Source organism: Marmota flaviventris, chromosome 11 (genome assembly GCF_047511675.1).
Source record: "Marmota flaviventris isolate mMarFla1 chromosome 11, mMarFla1.hap1, whole genome shotgun sequence".
Lineage (NCBI taxonomy): Eukaryota > Metazoa > Chordata > Mammalia > Rodentia > Sciuridae > Marmota > Marmota flaviventris.
Window position 1 is genome coordinate 53360226 of NC_092508.1, and position 26870 is coordinate 53387095.

General features: G+C 36.8%; 1 protein-coding gene across 2 annotated transcripts in view; it reads left to right on the top strand.

Moving 5' to 3' along the window:
- The first annotated feature begins 1125 nt into the window (after positions 1 to 1125).
- Znf385b (zinc finger protein 385B) overlaps positions 1126 to 26870 on the top strand; it is a 289007-nt gene continuing 263262 nt past the window's right edge. For both annotated transcript variants that reach the window (XM_027943968.3, XM_027943969.2), the window contains exon 1: positions 1126 to 1396. In XM_027943968.3, the coding sequence (XP_027799769.2) occupies positions 1126 to 1396 (271 nt within the window). The remainder of the gene's footprint in view (positions 1397 to 26870) is intronic.

Below are 26870 nucleotides of genomic sequence, written 5' to 3' on the forward strand. Positions count from 1 at the left end.
TCAAATTCAGAACTAAAAACTTGGTCATAATCACACTGATCATATGTTAATGATGGTCATCCTGGTATCAACTAAAATCAGAAATAATCTGTTTTAAAGTAGAATTGAACCAAATAAAAAACCAAGGCAATCTTTATCACTCGAGGGTCTCTAGGCACTGAAAACTTCCCTTTGAAGTCTTTCATCACTATAAACATATCTAAGTAAGTACAAGAAAAAAAACAGAACTTAAGAATAAAATTACATCTACTGTTTTACTTTTTCAGGTACCAGTTGGCTATAATATTGCATTTCTATTATTTTGTATTTCAGATGGTCTACATTTCAAGTTCATCGAAGATTAAATTGATGTTTATGGGCTGATCTGGAAACCTAAAAGCAATTTGTTTTTCTAAATCTATAAGAAAATATGCACAATTTCCTATCAACCAACTTAAAAAAGGGGTTTTAGAACACAACCCAATGTAAGTAGTAGATGTGCTGTTTTGGTTTTTGTTACCCCCAGTTAGGCCATATGTCTCTTTGCATGTGAGCAGCCATGTATGGATTATATATGTGTACATTTGTGTCTATGCATATGCTTTTTTTTTTTTACACAATTTCTGGGTTCATAACATCTATTACATCCTTCTTTCAACAGACATTCAAGTGCCTATTATATAAAAGGTGCAGTTCTAGGCTGCCCTGACAGAGCTGATACTCCGGCAGGACACACATGAGCCATGTAATTGCACAGATGCATATGAAATGCACACTGAGATAAGTGCTATCAAAGAAGGTCACATAGCTCTATGAGCATATAACCAGGCCCTGTCTTGCCTCCAGGGCCAGATCAGGCTCCCTGGAGAAGGTGATGTGCTAGCTAAGATCTGATAGGAAAAAAAGATCAGGAGGTGATGGGAGAAAGAAGGAGGATGGGGTATCACCAGACAAGGGGACTCATGTTCAAGACTGCATGTGCTCAAGTTCTTTCTAGGCATGACCACTGAATAGCTCTTTTAACCTAACCCATACCATTAAAAACTAATTATAGACTTGCCAGAAGATAAGAAGCTACAGGTGAATTCACAGGCACTAGTACTGTTTTATTTTCCAGGTATGAAGTACCATCTTGAAGATGGAATTATGAATATGGCAGCTTTTCTACGGGGCTTTGAAGAAAGGGGGATTAAGACCGACAGGCCTGAGGACCAGTTAAGTAAAGAGAAAAAGAAAATTCTGTTCTCCTTCTGTGAGGTGTGCAACATCCAGCTGAACTCTGCAGCCCAGGCCCAGGTCCACTACAACGGCAAATCCCATCGCAAACGGGTGAAGCAGCTGAGCGATGGGCAGCCCCCGCTTCCAGCCCAGAGCTCGGGGACACTGCTGGCCAGCCCCAGCCCCAACACCAGCACAGGTAGGAAGGAGAGCCCCAGGCTTCCCTTTACTTCCGGGACAAATGGTTTTGTTACAGAAAATGAAGGGTATAGAGTAAGACATCTTCCAATTGAAACTACAATGTATATATATATACCCTTGTCCCCACAGGCAAAATCCAGGAGCTGTTTGTCCCCTCTCAACATATTCTTTATTTTTCCTTTTCTCTCCACCCCACACAGAGTTTCTATATTGGACTGCAGACTTCCTGTATCCCCATCGGGTGTGAACATTCCCTTAATATATTTTGGAATGTGTTTAAAATGGATCTGTGATATCAATTTTCCCCCTCTATGCAAAATTAGACTTTCCTGAGAGTTTTCTTTATCTCCTTTCTATTGGGTGGTGCAGTACTTGATAATGTATTAAAAGCTACAGCTTTATTTATAACATCCCAAGATGCAGGAAGGGAGTATTAATCTTGCACATTAGACTTGTCATATTGTTTTACAGAGTTGCCTGCAGTGTGCCGCTGCCGTTCTGACAGTAGGACCGGGCACAGCCAGACCCACAAGGCCTGCCCTGAGCTCCTGCCCTCATTTTCACTTTCCTCTCACCCTTTTCTTGTCAGCTGGGCAAAGTCAGAGGCTTAGGTACTTTACATTCCTGCATCTGCCCTGAATTTCAAACAAAGCTTTCCAGTGCTGTATCTTATCCTTGGGTAGCTCTTATTCCTTCTGATTGCCTGTCACCGGGTAGCTTCACAGTGACAGAACTCAGGAGAACTGTGAAATCAAGTTACCCTTGGTGAAGATTTCCCCAAAGGAGGGCCCTCTACTCAGGTTTTGGGTGGAAGGCCAAGAGAAGCTTCCTTCTAAAAGTGGCACAGGGGTTCCAAACTCCACTTGACTGAGTGTTTGCTCTGGTCATAGGGCCTCAACTTGAAGGGAGGTGATACAGAGAAGCCATCTGTTGAAATTCCACTTGGTGCTGCTGCAAGGTTCTTGATTTTGTAAAGTTACACTGGGCATGATCCGCATCGAGCACCAATGAAAATTGTGTGTGTGTGTGTGTGTGTGTGTGTGTTAGTTACAAAGAAATAATTTTTGTACTTCAAGCCAAACCCAATTTCATTTTACCTGATATAATTTCACATGATCAAACCATTTTCTCAATCAATACTCAGCATTGTGAAAGAATGTAAAGGAACTTATATATGATACATGCTAACAGTAGGGAAAAGTTATTTTTCATTTTCTGTTTACTTATTATTAGGGACTGTCCCTATGTTTACATATTAAGAATATCATTAGTATTAGATTAAAAATGAATCCGAGAGTACACAGTCCAAGTAGAAGTTTGAATGGAATCTGAGTTCAAATGTCTGTGGACAACATAATCATTAGAAATTATATTTCTGAAGAATGCCCAGTGATGGGGAAAATGGTCTATGATAACATGCTAGGCAAATGGCAGGAACTAACGTGTGTCTAGCTTGGTGCTTACCTGCGCGTGCCCACCTTATCCATTGTTTTGAATCTTGATTCAATGAGGAGCAACTGTGATGTTGACTTTTTTTTCCCATTCACTTTTCATACTTTTGATCTATCAAATTTCTATTTCCTGCTTGGTAGCAACTCTCCTAACACACTCTCAGCCCATAACTTCTCACTTTTGTATATTCAGGACTCCTCGATGTAGAAGATTCATTTCTATTTATAAAGCATCCATCTCATTGCCAAATTAAGATCTGGCTACATGGACCCTGGAGCGTAGAGGCCTGGGCACAGTCGCTCTCACTCTGTCTCTGCCTCAGCCTGCTGTTCAGCCCACACAGTAGGGAACTGCTTAGGAATGGAGGGGTGGTGATTACCTTATTATGGTCTTGACAAATGCTCTTCTGGCTGATGATTACTATCCTGGCTGTCTCAGTGTTCATTGATGTTCCTAACCAGTTCCTTAGGCATTGGGAGTCCTTTATGAGATATACTCATCTTCCAGTTTATCCCTGGCTGGTAGAAAAATGCTCCATTCCTCAACGATATGTGCTTTTTTTCTCCTACACTGTGATACTCCCGGTGAGATTGTGTCCTTGATTTTTCGTATATACCAATTATTGGGGCTTGAGGGCATAGTTGGAATCCATCTTAAGAACTTAGATCTGAGGGGATCCCGGCATATAGAGGGTGGAGTCAGCTGTGGTGACTTCTCTTCCCTGCTGAGGCAGTAAAGGTAGCAAGTTCACTTATGAAGAAAGCACCTGGTTAGGAAACAAAATGCCAGTGTCACTTTTGTACCCATTGCTTGGCTTTAGAGAACATCATAGGTGGATTTGTGTCTCCATTCAAAATATAAATATAAATATATATTTATATAATCCTAATCCTCAATACCTCATAACCTCATATGTAACCATATTTGCAGATAGGGTATTTTTTTTTTTTTTTTGTACTGAGGATTGAAACCTGGCACACTTAACCACTGAGCCACATCCTCAACCCTTTTAAAAATTTTATTTAGAGACAGGGTCTCACTGAGTTTCTTAGGGCCTCACCAAGTTGTTGAAGCTGCCTTTGAACTAGTGATCCTCCTGCCTCAGCCTCCAGAACTTCTGGAATTACTGGTCACTACGCCCATCTTCTTTATTGTTTAATACTGAAAATTTTCTGCCTTCTGCACAGACTTTTCAGAAGGAAACAATGTATATGAAAACTACCGAAAATTGTCCCATATTTCTCTGATAACAAATACAAAGATAATTTTTGAAAAATAGAACTATAAATTACTGTATTTTATGAAGTTAGACTCAACATTTCTCAGTGAAATCTAAACAAACTGAATCTAGCAATGTATGAAAAAATTATGACCAAGAGGATTTATTCCAGGTAGGCAAGGCTGGTTCAACATTTGAAAATAAATAATATAATCCAATATATCAACAAACAAAAAAGAACTTTTATGATATATTAAGTGATACAGTAATTTTCTCAAAAGGCATTTGAGAAAACCTAGCATAAAGTTACCTCATTTTAATAAAGAGAATCTGCAAAACCCTATGGCTAATGTATCTAATGATAAAAGATTGGATGTTTTTCCTCTAAGATTTAGAGCAAGATGTCCACTCTTGCCTCTTACTTGACATAGCACTGGAATTTCTACACACTGTAATAAGGCAAGAAAAATAAAAGGCATATAGATTAGGAAGGAAGAAATAAACTCTCTTTTTGCAGATGACATTATGGTCAATATAAAAATCCCAAAGAATCTACAAAAGAATTCTAAGAATGTTAAACGAATTCAGCAAGTTTGCAAGAAAGAAATCAATCATTTGTCTATGTACTAAAAATGAACATTTGGAAATCAAAATTTAAAACAGTACAATTACAACAACTCACAACAAAATGAAATACTCAGATATACATTAAAAAATAATAACATGTACAGGATCTGTAGGCTAAAAAAATCACAAAACAATGAGGAAAAAAAATCCCCAAAGATCTCAATGGAGAGATGTACCATGTTCACAAATTGGAGCTCAACGTAATTAAAATGTTGTCTCCCTAATTGATCTGTAGGTTTTCTTGAAATTTCCATCAAAATCCCAGAAGGATCTTTTTTTTTTCCCCCAGACATAGCAAGCTTATTCTAAAATTTATGTGGGAAAGCACAGTTCCTAGAGTAGCTAAAAAAAAAAAAAAAAAAATCTTGACAAAGAACAAAGCAGGAGGAATCTCTACCTATTTTAAGTCTTGCTACATAGCTAAACTAAACGATGGTGTGATTTTAATGGAGAAATAGAGATCAAAGGAAATAACAGAACCCAGAAATAGACCCATATGCATGTACCAAATTGATTTTGGACAAAGATGCAAAAGCATTCTAAAGGAGGAAGGATAACCATTTTCTTTTAAGTTCAATGAATTCCAAAGGAATTCATAACTGTCTTTAAGGTTGAAATTTTAAGACTTAAAAGGGAGTTAGTCATGCAGAGAGAGCGGAGAAAAGTAATCCAAAGGAAGAGAAGAGACTGTCCAGAATCTCAAGTTAAGAAAAAGCTTGAAGTATTTGAAAAACAGAGATGTGGATGGAATCGAGAGAATTGAAAAGAAACACAGAAGTTTGCGGGTTTGAGAAGGTAGGCAGAAGACTTTAGAAATAGGTTTTCAAACAACGTTTTAATTGAATCATGCTTCTCTAGGTCAAAATGTTGAGCTGGGCTCAGCTAGTTGTTCTTGTCCTGGATATACAGGGGAACCATTCTTGCAGCTGCAGCAGATTCACTGGCAGAATGTCCATTCATACATCTAGCAGGTGGAGCCTGGATCCTTCTGACCAGCAGACTGCTTTTGGAGGAGATTAAACCAGGCTTCCTTACTTACATGGAATCACAGAGGATCGTTCTAAGACAGTCAAGGCTGAAGCTGCAGCTACTGCATTCGTTTTGGTCAGAGCTAGTTAGTCACTGGCCACCTTAAATTCAAAGGGTGGGGAAATAAACTGCCTCCATTTGAGAGATGGCATCTTTTACTTGGTTTTTCAAATTTTAAATTGAGCTTGAATAGATTTTAAGTTGAGGGCATTTGGGGTGACCGAAGATAATGGTGATAAAAGCCTGGGATATTATACAGCAGGAAGTAGAGGTGATGTGTTGGAATGGGAATGGAGAACAAGATTAGAAGATGTTTTTCTTTTCAGTTGCAGCATTTCTGTCCTGCTGTTTTCTTGGCTGCCATGGTCTGTGCTTCTCTTTGATGCCTTCAGATCCTCTGTTGTTTCCCCCCAACTCCTAATGGACTCTGATCTTCATTCTACATTCAAGAAATAGTTACTACTATTAAACAGCTTTTAGGGTCAGAGTTTTGATATTATATTTTTATATTATAATCATTAAAATGTGTGTGTGTGAGAGAGAATTTTTTTGGCTTTTTGTTTTTTGACAGTGTAGGGGATTGAACCCAGGGCCTTGTGCATGCTAGTCGAATACTCTACCACTGAGCTACATCTTCAGCCCTTGTGTATGGAGTTTTAAGCACACCACTCAAAATTTCACACTGAATCTCATGTATATTTAAAATGTTAAATTTATCCTTGAATGCATTTCCATTTTCGAAAATTTTTTAAACTTGAAGATGCAATGCTACAGAACTACCACAAGATGGTGCCACAAGTCTACTGAAAAGTAAGATTTTTTTTTTTTTTTTCCTCATCTCCACCTCAACATTTTGGTGGAACTTACTAATAGGTATGGAAGCAAAGAAATACCTTACAAAAGGGTGAGGGTATGTATGACATGCATGTCTGGACTGGAACATGCTCATTTGACAGATGCTTAGAGCATCTTCTGTGCATTAAACAGAATCTATAAGGGAGACAGAAAGTGTGTTTATATATAGGGATGGATAGGAGAGGTCTTTCTCCAGTGTTCTGGAATAAAAGTCACTACTTAAATATATACATATTGTCCCATGTATGGAAAAATTTTAGTCCATTTTAAAAGGTATTAAGAAAGAACATAAATTTTAAATGATGCCGATTTGTGTGGTGGATGCAGAGATAGGGCTAGTATCCATTAATATGATAATGTCTTTTATTTTTATAATAGAAAAAAGTTTACTCATTCATTTATTCATTCATTCATTTTTGTTTCTTATGGTGCTAGCGATCAAACCCAGAGCCTTGTGCATGCTATACTTGCATCCCAGAAACACATTTAAATGCTTGCTTTTCCTTCATTTTCAATTTGCCATTTATTCAACCAAGAAATCTGATTTTTGCAAAATATAAGTGCCCGAGTGAAAGTATAACAAATCGTTGATGAAGTACATTAAGTTTCTACCAGTAAGTTTGTTAGATGAGTGATTTCAGTGTGAGGCAGGTGGGTTACATTATTTACAATAAATGTTATTATCCACAGGCTTCTTAATTATAAATGTATAAAACTCCTTTTTTAGAATAATTATTATACTTTCTATATACTGGGCAGAATGCATATGACGTCCTGTGATTTTTTCACGAAAATATAAACTTGAAAGGAGAAAAGATCATGGTCAAAATATAATCAACTTGGGCTTTGAAAGGAAGGCATCTGTTTTTCTTAGCATAAATCTCAGTTCCCGTTGAGAGGGCCCAAGAATTGTCACTTGTAGTAATTTAGACCCAGCGATGATGCAAGGAATATCAGTGGACTTTTCCAATTCTTTGACTTAACCAAAATCCATACTGTTTAGATTCCAAGTATCATAGAAAATCCTGATCCTGTTCCTCCAAGAAAGGATAGAGTAGGTATCCCACCTCCGTTCCCCCTAAATGAATTTAGTTGGGGTTTGTATTATACAGCATATTTTTAAAAATTTTTAGTTGTCGATGGACACAATACCTTTATTTTATTTATGTACGTAGTGCTGAGGATCAAACCCAGTGCTGCATACATGCAAGACAAGCTCTCTACCACTGAGCTGCAAACCCAGGTCTTTATAGAGCATATTGAGATTGAAGTTCCTTGTGAATGGGAATAGAGCAATTTAGAAATAGAAGGAATGCTCAAGTTTAATTCCAGATCCCCAAAATGCTTTAACTTTGAGACAGAGTCCTGGCCATTTGGATGGTGTCAGAACAATTCCTGAAATAGACCTGAAAAAGGTATTGTAAAATAATTCCCTATTCTGTACATGTGGTTAAAAAAAAAATGTTAGACAAGGATGTTGACTAAGAGTTGAAAACTCTAAGGGATCAATATATGAATGGCTTTGAATGGAATTTAAAAAAAAAGAGAGAGTCAAAAGGAATGATTGACCCTTTTTCAGTGAGTGAGGAATAGTCTTGTGCTTTAAGAATGCACTGGAATGGGGGCTGGGGTTGTGGCTCAGTGGTAGAGCACTTGCCTAGCATGTGTGAGGCACTGGGTTCCATCCTCAATACCACATAGAAATAAATAAATTAAATAAAGGTATTGCATCCATCTGTAACTAAAAAATAAATTTAAAAAGAATGCTTTGGATTATGAACATTTATGTATATCATATTTACCAAAAGATAGGGGTAGCTTCACATCAGGAATCATGCCTTAGATTTTGGAAACTAAATATTGGCATTGTTTAGTGAGCAAATTGAATTTAAAAGTTATGGCAAAGAATTTGGTGAGTGATTGATTTAAATCACCAAAGGTATTCTTAAAATCTTGATGTTTCCTTGGAATAGGAGTGTTATCTTTCTCTAGGGAGAAAAGCTTTTGGTAACCAGTTAAATGGAAACATAAAATTTATTATTTATTTCCACTGTGGAATGAATGTGTTGTTGCCCTGACCGACCAACTTTCTTCACATAAATGCTCTACTTTCAGCATCGTAGCCAAGGAGGCTGCACCAAATTAGGCATCCCTGATGAATGTTACAACTCGCCATGGGGTTTGTGTTCATTCTTGGCACGAGTGGTTTATCTGGAGCTAATTCTTGGGCCAACCATGAATCATGTTTGCCCTTCCTTTGGTTACATGAAGAGTTTGAAGGAGCTGGGAGGGCTAGATGTTTTATGTTTTATGTTCTGAGTTTAATGACATCCATGTTATATCAACCCACCTCAAGAGTTTGCCCTCTGATGAGCCTGCCTTGCAAATCCAGCAACTCTTGGCCTATAGATGTTGAATGTTCATGTGTTATTATGTGGACTTGATGTTAAAGGTACAGGGGATTTTGATTTTAATCCTGATATGATACCTGCTCTCTTGGAGAGTCAGTTACTTGTAGAAACTATAATAACATCTTTGAACCATCAGGGTACCATTTTGGTTGCTAAAGAAATAAATTGTGAAATTGTGTTATACTGTCAAAAAAGAACAGATAAATTCAGTTTTCTTCTTCTCAAGGAAAATGACATTGTGATCACATTCTAGATACTAAGACAAGAGCTACACATTCCACTCAACTTTATACAGGAAATAGGAAGACTTCTCCCCAGGTCAATCTAGATCCCAAGGGTCAATCAGAAAACACAGAAGTTGATTAGTATGTTAAATGCCCTTGGTCTAACATCCAGAGTCCATATTTTGGTCTGTTAAAGTTTTGTGATATACTTACTTTAAAAATGTATTTATTGGGGCTGGGGTTGTGACTCAGAGGTAGAGCACTCGCCTACCATGTGTGAGGCACCAGGTTCTATCCTCAGCACCATATAAAAATATAAAAGATATTGTGTCCACCTATAACTAAAAAATAAATATTAAAAAATGTATTTATTAAATATATTCATAGAATAAACTCCAATTAAATGCAACATAATATTCATGTTCTTTGGGAACATTCTTTCTTAAATGGATTTTAAAATTAAAGTTTGAATGTTGATGATAATGAATATTGCTATTTATTTCTACAAGTGATTTTGAAGAATCCCCATACCTAGAAGTACATAGCACACACAAATAAAATAGGGACATTTATCTTATAAGGTAAAACTTATTATTTGTTTCTAACAGTGTTATATTTGTCTAACATTCTATGTATTTTGCTTATGGGTACAATGAGAAAATGTTAAGAAAACCCAGTGTTTTATGCCTCACTCTGAAAATGCATTCTTCCTTTTAATTTTTTTTTGAATTAAGGTAAGTTGCCAAAAATTGTGTATGTTAAATATATTTTTTGCCAGTAGATATAAAGTAGGCAATTAATAAATGATTGTTATGTCTCAGTCTTAATAGCACCTTCCCTTATATTTTTTTGCCCATCCTGCTAAGCATTGCTACCCACCAAAATCTCTTTCCCATGCAGGAGAACACCTGCTTAGGCACCATTTCATGGTTCTTAGCATTATATGTTTAAATACACATCTCTACACATCCTTATTCTTTTACCTGCAAAAACTCCTAAAATCCAAGAAGCTCTGAAAACCAGAAGATTTTATAATTCATATTGATGGAAAAACCTGACCTGAACTGATATGAGGTTAATTATAGTGTTTATTTCTCCCAGCTAGTATGAATATGCACATGTTTTGCTACAGAAATGCTGATGTTTCTGATTACACAGTTGTTGCCCCAGACCGTACTGGAGATGTTATGTAATTCATGGTATATGCATCTGAAAATGTTTAAATTCAGTAATGTTTCAGATACTAAAGATAAAAAATTAAGGATCTATAATCAACATATTGGTTTCATTTTAAACTTGTATTACTAGGGAACTTCACATGCTGTAATCATCATCATCATCATCATCATCATCATCATCATCATCATCATCCCATAATCATACATGAAGTATTTTCTAAGACAAGAAGAGTTGAAAGGGAGGGGACTGAGCAATTGTGAAATCAATGATGTCTGTCATTTCTCATGATGTACTGAAGTGTTGTCCCAGGGGCTTCACAAAATAAATACAACTCAAGTGAGGAAAGGTGATTGCAGAGACTGACATGGAACGTAGAATGTGAACATGTGCACACTCGTGCACTTGTATATGCATTTGTATATCCACTCCTGTGTGTCCATGTCTGTCTCTGAGGAAGGGTGTCTAATCCTACAGATGGGGACTCTACAGTCAGTCAACTCTACAGATAGGGACATAGTGAAGATAACCCTGGGAGTGCCACATTTGATATTGCTCCTAAATGCCATGTTCTGTATATGTATGTTCTGGCATATGCTTATTTTTATACAGATGTCTTAGACTATTGACAGTACTAAATGTGTCCCTTAAGGGAGAGTAGTATTACTAGAAGAGAATCCAGTCACTTTCAGAGGATCCCCAGATGAAGCGTTGCCTTTATTGGATCCTGATTTTAGTGAGAACCTAAGCCCATTTAAAAAATCTAAACAGACCTTTAAATGTGTTCTTATTACTGCCTACTAAGGATTTCTTTTCTTTCTTTCTTTCTTTCTTTTTTTTTTTTTGGTGACTTTTTGGTAAGTGTTTTATGTCCTTTTTGCTTTGCATGAACATGTCAAAGCTCTGCATTTTATGATCGCAAGTCACTGCTGATACTTTCTGGGGTGTAGCTACCTTGTGCCTTTTTAAGACTGTGTCAACCACTCTTGCATCTTACATTTTAGTAACAGAAGGAAGAAGATGCTGAAAGGTAAAGGTTTCAATTTGGGGGTGACTGAAACAGGGATATGTGGTTTTAATGAGCTATAGGTTATCTTAAAATAATGAACAAAGATTATGATGTCGAAAATACTCTTTGGCATGTTAAAATCTTTAAAGAGAATAAATTTAAATCTTTATTGTTTAAGAACTTGTCCTAGAGTAAAACTGATAGTATTTTGCCCTGGTGTTAACAGAGCCCTGCACATTTTTATTATCATTTTAATCCACAAACAGGCACTTAGGGGTTAAAGGATATTTGACTTGCTCTTTAATGGACATCTGTGCCAAATCTGTGGATTTTTTTTTGGTCATAATTGTTGTAGCTTCTAGTGATTTCATTTGTCAGTACAGAAGTCCCAGGAACCTATAGCTATTTTGGTTTTTGCAACCTTGATAATAAGTCCTTATAATATAGACTACTGATTGCTTTTCTGTATCCTGCTTATTGTTGAAAAGCCAGGGCTATTTTTAACATTTACACAATTTCGATAGATGATTCTTCATTCCACAAGGTTTGGTGCTAATCTGTGGAGCCTTTCATAATTACATGCTTTTTGTGGTTTGCTTGAATTTGATCACAGTGGCTGATTTCATGCATTGATAATGAAGGCTTAGGTTGCCTGTTTCTCGGCATAAATCCACCTCAGACTTGTGCGTTGACAGTGCTTCTGGTTTCAGCACGCGTGGAGATATAGAATTGAAATTGCTCTGCTTTCTTTACAAATGACTCAGAGTGTGCTTGTCCTTCCCTAAAATGTTGCCAGCGTGTGAAGGATTTTCAATGAGCAGTGCAATAAGCCAGCAACTGGGAAGGTTTGGAGCGGCACTGATATAACGTGGTGCTGTCACACGGATAATCAGGGCTGCAGCCAAGTCCCTGTAGCACTGTGCATTACCCTGGTCACATCCTGGAAGTTTTGTTTATCCAACTTGGTTGCTCGGGAAGCTGGTGAAAGCCCTGCAGGATGTGGAGTGGACTTCCTAGCAGAGGTGAGCATTTTTATTCTAAAACTTGGATGCTGAGGTTTGGGCTGTCAGTTACAGATTCTTTCGTATGTTGTGCTGAATCCTGTGGAGTCATCAGTTGTGTTTATCACGTCGTACTGACATTTCCAAAGGGGAAAATTGAAGAGCAAATATCTGATTCTTTAATGTTATTGGGAAGTTACTCCTTAAATGGGTGTGATAAGCATCCTTTTCCTTCTGCACTGTAAGCTGTGTGCCGAGGACATCTTACCAGTAGGTGACTTCCCTTGCATTTTAAATATTCAGAACAAGTCAGTGATATTATGCGATTTGCTATCATTACCGAAAGTAGGCAATTAGCAGTGTTATTAAGTGCTTCAGGTGTATAAAAAAGGCTGTAAACTAAATGTACTTTGTAGAATCTTTGACATGAAAAATATATAGGAGGAAGCAAAGTCATGTTTACGAGATAACTAAGAAAGTAAGAGAAATGGATTACATACTGGAGTTGACACCTTGTTGAGCTGGACATAATTAATAATTAAAAGTTATGACCTGTCATGCAGTGGGCAACCTACTGTAATTGGTTTCTAGTGATGGTGTGCCAAACGAGGGGGGGGGGGAATTAACAGCATTTCCTCTTGAAGCATGTTTTAATTAGATGTGATATTTTAAATGTATCAGGTTTTATCACTTAAGTGTAACTTCCCCCAGTGCTCACCTGGGGAAGTTAAATTATGTTGAATATGATCATCATGTTCCGAAAGATCTGATGTAGCATTTTGAGTATAGGCTATCTGAAAGCCAAATAGACAAGGGCAGCTCAAAGTTAGCCTCTTGGTAGATGGAGTCAATTGCTTAGGCTCTGCTAAACTCTAGTTCTATATGATGAGAAGCCGTTCCTAAACAAGGAAGGAGTGTGAAGGTGATGATGAATTCAGATAGCATTTTATGCTTATTAAGTGTTCGGTCTGCAGAGGAATCTATTTTTATTTGATTGGAAGCTAACATGGTACATGGGGTGTGTGTATATGTGTTTTTTTTTCTTTCTTTTTTTTATTGTTGGTTGTTCAAAACATTACATAGTTCTTGATATATCATATTTCACACTTTGATTCAAGTAGGTTATGAACTCCCATTTTTGTATATGTGTTTTTCCTGCTAAATTTACTTGAGGCAGCTGTTTTATAGCTTTCAGCTTTAAAGTTATAGATAAGTGTGTATTTGACAGAAGACTCGAGAACCCCATTTGCTGCCAGTACATGTAAAGCTTGACTAAGCAGACGCATCGGGAGCAAACCATTTGTGTTCGCCAATCTGTCTCGGCAAGTCCCAGGGCCACTATCTTGCTAGAAGCCACTGTGTGCTTTTGAAAGCATGAAATTAGTTTTATACTGAGCACATGGTTTCTCATTTAGCAGTTCTTTTTATGGTAATGGTCAATTTATGGTTCACTGCTGGGATTCCGGTGTTCTGTCAAAGCTGATTGCTTCTGCTAAGGTGTCTGTGTGAGATTTAAAAAAAAAAAAAAAGTGGGGAGGTGGGAAGAGTCTAATTAGACCCTCAAGAAGAGACTCTGACTTTCAGCCTAGTCTACTCTCTGGGTGTTTTGTCATTTCTCCAGAGTTCTTTATGTTGTTTCATCCAGGATCTACAGGTTTCAAGTTGTTGACATCTACCACTGTGGACCTTCCCTAACATGCGTTGTCATTTAGCTGTGCTCTGAAATGTGAAGTATTTGTTCATCTCTACTATACATTTGTAGAAAGTCACTCTCCTCATGCTGACCATATTGTTCAGTTCGTCATTACTCATCTGCTTGTCTGTTGCTACATCCCAGAGCACTCTTGCAGAGCGGGAAAGGCTTCTGTACCTTTTACTTTTGATGCGAACTACTCCCACTTGGTTGCACATGTCTGTGCTGTGAGCTGGGTGAGTGAGTCAAAGTAAGGCATTCTGAAGATACATTAAACACTTGAAAAACATCCCCTTTCATGCAGTGACTTCATCTTACTTGTTTCTATGGAATGCTCATAGAGGTAATACACTTATGAATGTGGTAAGAAGGCCTTCCTGAGCCTCTTCTTTCCATCAGAAAATAACCCTTGTTGAATATCTTGTGAATCATAATGTATTTTGAAAGAGAGATGATCAAAATTACCAAGATACATCGGAAGGTATTCTTTATTGTGCTTATTCTCTGTATGTTGGTAATGTTGGTAATGGATATGTAGATGGGTCAGTAGACATGGTGGGATGAGGCTAGTACACTTTTTCTCTGATGGGGTCTTGACAATGGAGTTGAAAACACCTCTGAAATCCTGAATTTTATGATTTTCTTCGTGTTAATTCTTGGATCTTTGCCTAGGTTAAGTGGTTGAGCATGATTATGAATTCCAAATAAAAGTGTTATTATTGGACACTTTAGAATGTGCTCTTTTAATTAGGAAAAGATTTTCTGGTTTTGGACAAAGCACCATTTACACAACATTTTTTTTTCTTTGGTTCTTTTGAGAATGTCATGTCATGTCACAATTCATTGTTAGATTGTCAGGGGTACTTTGTTATGGATTTCAACTTACAAATAAAATATCTCCTATTTATCACTTCCCCAAAGCCTAAGAAACAAATTGGGTCCGTCGTTGAGAATTAGAAGGTTATAGGGCATCAAAATTTTCTCTTTGAAATTCATGATGATGTAATGTGTTTAATAATGAAAACCTTTAAAGAAGTTTTAGAATTTCAGAATTCTCTTAGAATAGTGAAACTTGTCATATTACATAGAACATAGAAAAGGGATAATTTGGCATATCTGCCTGAAATCTTAGTAGCAATTTTTCTTTTTTATAAGAAGTAGGATTTAGGCAGTCATGAGAACATGAACCTCAAGAATTTCAGCAACTTACCTGCATCTTTTCACTTTTATGTCATAGGACAGTAATTGTAAGTTGCACTTTACCCGAAATGCTCACCATCTCTAGCAGTCAGAGAAATGCAAATCAAAACCACCCAAAGATACCATCTCACTCCAGTAAGATTGGCAGCCATTATGAAGTCAAACAACAAGTGCTGGCGAGGATGTGGGGAAAAGGGTACACTTGTACATTGCTGGTGGGACTGCAAATTGGTGCAGCCAATTTGGAAAGGGTATGGAGATTTCTTGGAAAGCTGGGGATGGAACCACCATTTGACCCAGCTATTCCCCTTCTAGGTCTATTCCCTAAAGACCTAAAAAGAGCATGCTACAGGGACACTGCTACATCGATGTTCATAGCAGCACAATTCACAATAGCAAGACTGTGGAACCAACCTAGATGCCCTTCAATAGATGAATGGATAAAAAAAAAATGTGGCATTTATACACAATGGAGTATTACTCTGCATTAAAAAATGACAAAATCATAGAATTTGCAGGGAAATGGATGGCATTAGAGCAGATTATGCTAAGTAAAGCTAGCCAATCCCTAAAAAACAAATGCCAAATGTCTTCTTTGATATAAGGAGTGTAACTAAGAACAGAGTAGGGACGAAGAGCATGAGAACAAGATTAACATTAAACTGGGATGAGAGGTGGGAGGGAAAGGGAGAGAGAAGGGAAATTGCATGGAAATGGAAGGAGACCCTCATGGTTATAGAAAATTTCATACAAGAGGAAGTGAGGGGAAAGGGGAAAATAATACAAGGGGGAGAAATGAATGACAGTAGAGGGGGTAGAGAGAGAAGAGGGGAGGGGAGGGGAGGGGAGGGGGGATAGTAGAGGATAGGAAAGGCAGCAGAATACAACAGACACTAGTATGGCAATATGTAAATCAATGGATGTGTAACTGATGTGATTCTGCAATTTGTATACGGGGTAAAAATGGGAGTTCATAACCCACTTGAATCAAAGTGTGAAATATGATATATCAAGAACTATGTAATGTTTTGAACAACCAACAATAAAAAATTAAAAAAAATGATTACTTATGAAATAGAGCAGATGTAGTAAACGTGTTTGAGATGGGAAACGTGATTGCAAAACTGAAGTGCTCTCCAAATTCTTTGGAATTTCCCAATTGTGTACGTCAGTAGTTTGAACAATTTTACAAAGTTTGTGGTTTGTTTCCAGATACATTGCTGAGGTGAATATACTTCAATGAGAGAATGGGTTCTTACCTCAAAAGCTTCATTTCCCATCTTTCAGTCCTTTCATTAACTTCCTTTTCCTCCTCATTAATTAAATGAGAAGACCTCATTTCATGGTTGCCAAATTTAGCAAATAAAACTATATAGGACTTCCAGTTAAACTTGAATTTTAGCTAAAACAATTAATTGTAGTATAATCATATTACATTTGGGACATTGCTTATATTGGGATATACTTCTATTAAAAAAATAACTCATTGTTTAGGTGAAGTTCAAGTGTGAACTGGGTGTTCTGTACAAGTCTGATAACCATTTCTAATTTCCAAATAAGAATGTGGGTCTCCAGTAATGGTTCTTAAAACTGATTCCATAAAAAAAAATAAGGCTTCTTCACATTCCTGTAAACACTGTACTGTTGCAGTTTAATACCTGAACAATGCTCTTTGGTGAGTTACCATTTGAGAAACTTAAAATGGTATATAAAAATATGATGGATGGTGTGGAAATCCTGAATAAGTATATGAAGACTCCTGTATTTACTAAAATAAAATGATAAGAATGACACATTAATAATAACCATCAATGGCATTTTAGACCAAAAAAAATACTGTACAATTAATTTCTAATTGTTACCCTTTATCAGCTAGAACATTTTCAGGACTTTTTTCCCTAAGCAGGTTTGAAAGTTAATTTTGTCTTCTTGCAGTTCGGATGCATAATGAGAGGTTTTTCCCCTAGTGCCTACTCCCCTGCCCCTCTATCTGGTGTTTATTTAAATGTCCATCGACTTTCTGGCTTTTGACTCAGTTTTTGACTCGCCACCCCATAGGTTTCTGAGAGAAGGCAAAGAAACTTGCAGACTTGACATAAAAAAGTGTGCAGTCCTTTAATTGTTCAACTCATTAGTAAAGCAGAATAAAATAAAGATAATTTTTATGTGCCTACTATGTGCCTCACACAACAAAAAAATATTTATAGGTGGGTTTTTATTAAATTGTTGAAACAACTTTGTATACATGCTAAAGTTGTTTACCAGAACCCTGTTCCTAGCTCTGAGCTGCCTCAATTTTAACCTCACCAGAACACAGCAGAGTATTCTATCCTGGCTTGGAATATTAACATTGTGCAACCTCTCTGCAGAGAATGAAGAGGCTGGTTCTCTCATCTCACCCAAGGCTGCACTGGGAAGTGCTCTTGGCTCACTCATGTTTCTCCACTGCCTTTCTTTCTCTCCTCTTTCCTCATGCCCTCATTTTTTGTAAATATCCCTGATAAGAGTGACTGTACATAAGTATATAACCTGATTCTCAAAATGAGGGAAAAAAAGTAGAAATGAGCCACATACATACTGCAATAAGATGCTATGTTGATTCCTTGCAAGTAATTAGTGAATAATATAGTTAAGATGCTTGGAGTAATTTCTTCAATGTAGTTTTTTTAAAATATTTTTTTCAGATGGGCACAATGTCTTTATTTATTTTATTTCTTTTTATGTGGTGCTGAGGATTGAACCCAGTGCCTCACAGCTGCAATGCAAGTGCTCTACTGCTGAGCTATAACCCCAGCCTTGCAACCTAACCTTTTTGACCCTTTTAAGGCTACCTCAGGTTTCTGTCACTCATGTAACATGTCATACTAGGAAACCTGTTTCTAGCCCAAACTGGTCATTTGAATGTGGGTAATATTAACTTAAATTTTGGAAACAGATGGTCCCTACCATCCCAATAAAGGCTGTGTGGTAGACCATATCTTCTTTGAATTAATCCCCCACCTCCGTAATCTAGTGAATTTTTCAATATCTATTGTGTAGAGGACAAATTATTAATTATTTCCATTTTTCATATCTTTTAACAGTATGCACCCCTTTGTAATTACTCTGGATCCCCCAATGCATTTTCTGCCTCCTTTCATCAATCTGTTTTTTTTACTTTTGCCTAGTCAAAATATTCCTGTATTGTGCATTACTTGTTTTACTTGTTTAAAATGATATTAGTGGTGCTTTCTGGTATCTGAACTATACTCCTTGAGAAAAGATGCTAATCTCTCTTTACCTTAAATCTTCTCCTCCAGTCCCCATGCCATCTCCAATGTCCTCCTACTTACTTCAGTCAAATTTGGCTGTGTGGTATGTTTGTTATGGCAGAATACCAATGTGAATTCATGATCCCAATTTCAATCACTGAATATCTTCCAATTTTTTTTTTCTTTTTAAATTGGAAAGGCACTGATGAGTCAGTTAAATTGCTGGTTTGAAGGACTTTAAATGATCTCTTAGATGGTATTCATAGGAGTAATATTCATCTGTAATAATGAAGGGTGGGGTCCTGCTATTTGGTCAGCTGGGCAGAGCATGCCTGGAGTTTGGGCAAAATGCAGAGGGCCTTAAAAGTGCTTTCATTTGAGAGTAACCAGCATGGCCAAGGTAAAGCATTTTTTCAAGAAGTGATTACTAAGGAGTTTTATTATATGTAACATGTAAATTATAGTTTTTCAATAATACTCTCAGGTAAAATTAAGATCAGCATTTTGTTGTTGTTGTTTTTTATGAAGAAAGATTTTTGCTTAATATCAAGAACTTCCCAATAGAACCATCTGAAAATGATAGGATTCCTTCTCTGGACATCTCTTATTGGTGTTACTGAAACAAAAGGCAGATTGCGACTTAGACATGTGATTAAAGGAGATTTAAATGTTGGGTAGATGGTTAAAGTAGATGATCTTCCAACCTCAATCTATAATTATATGAGCGTGTTAAATTCAAAAGGTAATACATTAGTGACCACTTGTTTAGCACATGGGTTCAACATCTAGGAACTGAATGGTTATGGGAGCAGTTTCTGAGAAATTCAAAGTCCAGCTCCACCACAACTAAGCTGCATGATTGGGGGCAAATTACTGCACTTTCCAAGTCTCAGTCTCCTTATCTGTAAAGCATAGATAAAAATAGACCCTGCTGCATGGATCTGTTGTAAAGATAAGTGAAAATAATGTATATAGAGGTCTTTGCAAGATGAGCTAAGGGGAAATGAAAGGAATATATAACCAAAAGTTATCATAGCAAAAGCTATAGGGCTGCCAAATAATGACTTTATGGTTTGGCATGTGGTAAGGGCTTGATAAATGCAGCCCATTGTTATTATTTGCAAATTATTCTTTCTCCTGTTTTAACTATCTTCTAAAATCAAATAGTAAGTGCTAAAACCTAAAAAGGGTCAATGTTGATGGAAGCCCTGGGGCTGCAGCCCAAGAGACCCAAGTTGGATGGCATAGTATGTGAGGCTTGGGGTGGGTGGAGGCCCCTGGAAGAGTGGGCGTGGGAGTGAAAGGGAGGGAGTTTCTCAGTGGAGGATTGGGGAACCTACTGGTTTTAATTCTTCATCCATTTCTAACTGCTATTCCATTTGATCCTTACCATAACCCTAAGAAGTAGAGAAAGTAAGATTTGCTTATTATATTGATAATAAATCAGCATCCTCAAAAAAAGATGACTGAAGTGCTCTCTTGATGAAGACAGCAGAGCTGTAAGTCAAACCTAGACTCGTTTACCCCAAACTCCGCTCAACAGTTGCCAGATACCACATCAGCTTCCCCTGCCTAGTCTGGTGCAGATAGGGTATTCACATTTGAAAAAGGGTTTATCGGTAGAGACCATAAACCATGTGATGAAGTTTGGAAATAGAGGCAAAATCTGTAAAGGGAATGGATGACCTTAGTGCAGGGATGGACTTTTATACTTTGCTGTTGATCAGAAGATAGTATTTAAAGTAGGCTGGACTGATCATTCAGAGCTCAAGAAGTAGCCCTACTAGTCAATGATGCTAATGTTAATATTGCATTTTATTTTGCCTGACTGCTGAAAGCACTTCATGTATAGCATAATTAACTATCCTTGACATATCTCGTGCTAAAGGGCAAGTTTCTCTAGCATGGTCTAACAAATCTAAGAGTAACATGAATCCTGATATACTAAGAAATTAATGGTTCTATGAGTTGGGGAGGAGGAAGGACAAGAAACTAAAGGTAGTACTTTGATTTGATAACTCAAGAGCTAAAATATATCTGCAAAATTGATAAAGAAAAAAATGTGCCATTTTAAAAGACATTTTTTATACAATGTTATAAACTCCCCTCCAAACAAGCATCAAACAAGATGGAGCCTTTTAAAAGTTATTCTGAATATTCATGTTATATATACATTTATTCACCTTTAATCAGAACCTTTAATTATTAGCTATAATTGCCACAATCGTGGTTCTTACTGACCCAAATATTGAATTTATTTTCTCTTTATCATATTGAAATATGCTTATAAAATGAAAAAAGGAAATAAGTTAGGCGCATTTTAAAAACCAAGCTCTTTTTAACAGGACAAAGCATACATTGTTAGTGTAAAAGAAAGATAAACTTATACATTTAATATGTGTGTGTATATATTGTGTATGTCTATATATATGTATCAGAACACACAAAAAACAGAGAGAAGGGGAGGAGAGAAAAAGAATGTATGGATTTATTTCATAGGGGTTTGAGTTCAAAGAAGAATTGCTTTAAACTATATATCCATTGTACTATTTGAAGTAGGCTTATGTTCAACTATGATACCCTTTGGTACTTTTGAATTTTTAGCATACACATAGTTTTGAGAATAACAAATATATCCACATAAAAGAAGAATATGAAAGATGCAAGAAGTGGAGGGAAAGTGGAAGGAATGTGAAATAATCAAAAGTTGTCTAGTAAAAACGTGTAGCACTGGGCTCGGGCTGTGGCTCAGCAATAGAGTACTTGCCAAGCACGTGCGAGGCCCTGGGTTCCATCCTCGGCACCACATAAAAATAAATAAATAAAATAAAGTATCTGGTCAGGTCCTGAGCAGGAGTCCCCTGACTCTCTACAATGTATCTCACCTAAGGGTGCATGTTTACCTTCCAGAGTTTGTTGTAAAGATACTCCTCAAGGATTCATGATTGTGCACAGTGTCCTTACCATCAAATACACCCACCTGCCTTACTCATGAGTGCCCATGTAAACCACCAGGCCTCAGGGAACCTCAGCTTTATGATGAAATGAAAACTTTAGAAGTACTTCAGTATAAATTACACCATATAAAACCAAAGGAAGAAAGACTGAAACCATATTAAAATACTATTTAGGCAGTCCTTAAATCTGCAAATATGACAGCATGTATGAGCTTACCATTGTCACAATGAGTTTGCTTTTTAACCTCATACATTTAGTTCTTTGTCAAACAGAAAACACTGTTTCATAATACTGAGGGATTTTTTTACACAAAATATCTACAAATCTTATTAACCCAAAGGGGTGATCTTACATGTAACAAAACCCCCAAGATCCTACATTCCCAAAGGGAAGATCACCCAGTTTCACACTGTTTCATAACATTGGGTTTCATAACACTGGGTGATCTTCCCTCTGGGACTGTATTACAAAGTCATGGCAAGATGATGGGCATTTTATCATGAGTTCTTTTGCTTTCTAGGAGTTTAATGCTGAGTTTGAATGTTAATTTAGCTCTTTGTTTTCTAAGCTCAAAATCCTTGCTTATCTCAATTGACTGTCAGTTTGCAGAAGTGTAAAATGGTTTGATTAATATTATGATCAGCTGACAATTTCTTGCTGCCTTCTAATTAGTCTAAATTGACTAGACTGCTGCTCTTTAAAATATTCTTTTCTTTGCATTTGAAGGTGATGCTGTTGGGTTTTCATCAAGCCATATACCCTCTCCCTATTATGGTCAACACATAATAGCTGGCATTTGTGTGTTGTCTACTCAGGATTGAAGGTAAAATTTTTGTTTTTGAATCCATGTAGAGCCAAGACTTTCCCTGCCAGACAGTCTTCATAGGTTCAGAGAGGTGTCCAAGCATCAGCATAGGGAATATAATCCCGAAGCCACAAAGACTGAACATCTGTGCAAGATCCTGATCCAGAAGAACAAGTTTCTTTCCTTTGATGGCCATTCTATCTTTGTGTGAGAATAGTGCCAAATGCTGGTCTGTTGCTGGTATGTCTAGAAGATAGGCTAAGACACACCATCATGAAACAGTGATGGCAAAGCAGGAAAGCTAGTCACAGCAGGTTTAGGGGACCATTCTGCAATTGTCTCCCCATTTCTGGCCTCCCATTAAAATCAGTTGAAGGTTTTTGTTTTGTTTTTTAGGATCTGGGGATGAAACCTAGTGCTAGGCAAGCATTCTAACACCCCCAATTCAATAGGAAAGTTTAAAATAGTACTGATTCCCAGGTTCCACTCTGGGATCAGTTATTTATTTTTAATTTTGAGGTGCTTTAGATTGAACCCAGAGCCTGGAGCATGCTAATAAACGTTCACTCAGCCCCTCAGTTTCACCCTCAGACCATATCCTGATCAGTTAAGGTAGAATTATTGTCCTGGGTGTTTTTAAGAATCCCTGGTTTTTTTCTAAAGCCACGTGTGGGAATCACTGGTTAAAGGAGTTTGTACTCTGTGGGGCAGGTAACTGGGGTCTTGGAAAGAAGAATCAGAAATGATTGATTGAATAAACTGTTGAGAAGGAGATGATAAAGCACAGTGGCAGAGTTTGTGATCTGGCATCTGGCAGCCAGTTTCAAACCCTGACTAACTCTTATCAGCTGTGTGGGAGAGTTCCCTAACAACTCTCATCTGAGTTTTCTCATATGTAAAATGTACCTCAGGAGTTGGAGTAATGGTCAAATGAAGTTACGAATGTCAGAGAGCCTGGCACAATGCTTGAAAACTTAGTAATTGTGAGAAAAAAAAAATAAAAGCATAAGTATAGCTTTCTGAGTTGGTAGTCTTGGATATTCTCTTTTTGAACAAAATGGGAAGAATGTTACCCAGATCTGATCACAGGTTTTTCAAGCACATCATTTCAAAAACATCATGCCTTCAAGTAAATACATATTTCTAAAAACCTAATCTATTTTAACTAGTTATTTCCTTGATAAAATCTGAATTACAGTTTTGCAATGAAAAGAAAAAAAAAAAAAAAAACAGTCTCAGTAGACTGAGTTTATATGTTCTGTTGCCTTAGGATGAGCTGGTCATTGTGGGAAACTGGAGCGCAGTTAATTACGCTTTTGATTTAGGCTGCTCTTCTCTCTTTGGGCCATCCTCTCTCTTTCTTTTTATGTCATAATAATTTTTCTGTTACTTCACACTTAACTTCTTAATTCCTTTCCTAATCGTTCTTTCACATGATTATTCATAAACCTTTATTAAGCATAAATTTTGTCCTAAATTCTTTTATCAGTATAGAAACAGTGCCCAATTTACAAATGAACTTAGTTGTAATGATTGATTTGTTAGTTAATTAGTGATTTCAAAGGACTTTCTTTTAGTTTTCGTATTTTAAGCTAGATCTGTGGTTCTGAGCTAGCTAAGCACTAGGGGAAATATTTCAGAGAAGAATAATGCATGATTTTTATAAAAAGACCCAAAATTTATACTAGTAATAGAAAATAGTAAAGAAAAGGGACAGGGGAGTTAAGACCTAAGAACCCAAGGAATACATTGGAATGTACCTATTACGGTGAGGTCAACATGTAACTCTTTTTCTAGCATTGTATTACACTGAAGAAAGTCTTCTAAAGGGCTGGGAGGATGAGGGAAGAAGCCACTTAAACTTCTTTAAGGTGGTGGTCATGTGATTTGTCATTGAAATGTGACACTTTTAAGAGTTATTAATGATTAAGCCAGGACTCAGACATAAACTTGGTGTTACCTCATACTGGAATGTGTGGGCACTCTAAGTAGGGGTGTGGTCAGTCTTAGAATTTTCCCAGTTCAAGTGTTACATGAAAAAATATCTGGATTTTTGTTCAATCTAACAATTTAGAATTAACACCTATGGCAATCCCAGTCTTGGAACAGTCCAGTATTCAATCTCTGACCTTCCTGAAAGCTAGTAGTTAGTCTTAGGGTCCTGGGAACACTGAGAAATTTTGGAGAAGATGAGTATTTCACGTAAGCCTATGCAACCTGAAAAACAAGAACAAGACCAGGTAAGGAGCTGTACTAGTAAATAATATATTTTGAAACTTGAAAATGTAAGATTTACCCTATTGGTTTTACTCTGATTTTGTCCTTGGAGTCTTGAAAATGCTGAGAGCTTTGCATCCATTTGCAAATTCCATTTCTGAGATGCATTTTTCACTCCTAAGATTCTGTTCCCTTGGAATCTCCAACTAGTTTGGGTCCACCTCCAGCTGTCTCAAATTGTGTTTAATCACCAGGAAAGCACTGTTGATTGTCAGTGATGTTTGCTTGATTAATTCAGCTCTAGCCGTGTTGCCTTTTTACCTGTTTCTTTCAGCATGTTCTAGAAAATTAAGTATTTCCTTTTGGGATATTCAAGAAACTTGAGCTAAAAGGAAAGTTAATTTCCCCCTTTTTTCAGTAGAGAAGAATATTTTCATTAGTTTTCTTTAACTCAGTTTGGACTCCAGTGTAAATATTTTATGTAAAATAGATTTTCCTTGAAGTCATATTTCCACTCTCCTATGTTGTAAGAATTTACCCTGTTCTTTGATGCTCTAAATCATAAACTATTTGAGTCTTTTAAAAGATGTTACTTTGGATGAGGGGTTTCAGAAAACTTTAGAAAGCACTTGTGCTACCCAAGTTTGTAACATTTTTAAGTAGCTTCCTGACTTGATCTTTTATCAAGAAGTCATTAACTGGGCTTTAAAATTATAAATGTATAAATGACATGGTTGTTGAAGAATATTTTTACATGGATTCCTATTACTTGTGCTTTAGTGTTTTTATTCTGTGCCAAAGCCTTCCCAAGTGAGAGTTTGTGGGTGTCCTCTCTAGCAATTGAGTACTGTTTTTTGCTTGTGAGTATCAAGGATTCCTGATGATATCAGTTCTTTGGCAATAAAGAATAACATACCAAGTCCAGGTAATTGTAGATTTAAAAATAAACTTTTTTAAAAAATATGTTTACATTTATGATAATGCTATTGTATTTTGGGCCAAAAAAATGTTAACCCTGTGATTAGGTAATGAGAACCTTAACCAAATCAGTACATTAATACACTGATATGGATTAACTGGGCAGTAAGTGAAGGCAGATAGGGTGTGGCTGGAAGAAATAGGTCACTGAGGATGTGCCTTTGGGATTTATATTTTGTCCCTGGTGAACAGAGCTCTTTCTGCTTCCTGATTGCCATGTCCATGTGGAGGAGCTGCGTTCCTCCTCCATACTCTTCCACCATGATGTTCTGCCTCACCTTAGACTCAGAGCTATGAAGTTGGCTGTCTATGGACTGAGACCTCTGAAACCGTGAGCACCAAATAAACTTTTCCTCTAAAATTGTTATTTTCAGTCTTTTGATCACAGTGACAAACTTTTATCACAGGATAAACTTTCAGGACCTTGAATCCACAAAGGCATATCTTTTATACTGATAGGTGTCTTCCATCTAAAAAGAAGTCCTGGTGTGGTATAAAGAATATCAGATGAGAGTTGGGTTTTCTAGGTTCTCAGTTTGAATTTGCCACTCACTGACTCTGAGACCTTGAATAGACCACTGTATTTTCTTGACTTTAGAGTCTTTTTCTCCAAAATGAACGATTTTGATTACTTTTTTTTTTTTTTGGTACTCCCATTAAGAACAATTTAAGCCAGAAAATTCTAGGTTACTTTTTGTATGAGTTCATTTTGTAAAGTACTTCTTCACTCAAAGATTCTTCAAGGTTGACTGCATTCATAGTTAAAGAGAGAGAGGTGGGGGGAGAGAGAAGAGGAGAGGAGAGACAGAAGAGAATTTGTAATGATTTTTATTTTCTCCAGAATTAGTGACTCTAAGAATATGAAGGATTAAATGAGAGATTATTATTGAGTTAACTCTGCTCCAACAGTTTAATCATGTACATTTTATTCAGGCAAATTTCTCATTGATTTTTGTCTGAAAGAGTCAAACCTGATGAAAGGGCAGTTGTTCTCTGAGAATGGGAATGAGTTGCATCTGATTTAAGATCAGGGCATTTATAGCGTTGCTCTTCAGAGATATTTTGAAGTGCCCATATTGTTTGTTATCATCAATATTCATGCATTTTACTACTAAATATCTTTTTTATAGACTTCACAAAGATGCCCCAGTGATGTGATTAGTCACCCAATGAAAACCTACTGCCTCCAAGCTAGTCTGGGCATCTGCTCCCAAGTAAGATTTCCCCAATGTCAAAAATAAATCTTTTCAATCACTTTATGGTAGCTTTGATGTGCTCCATATGGCTTAAATACATAGAATTTAGGTGTGACATGATGTTTTTCCATGGTGATTATTTAAATCAGCTTTTATTTGGTCATGCTCATT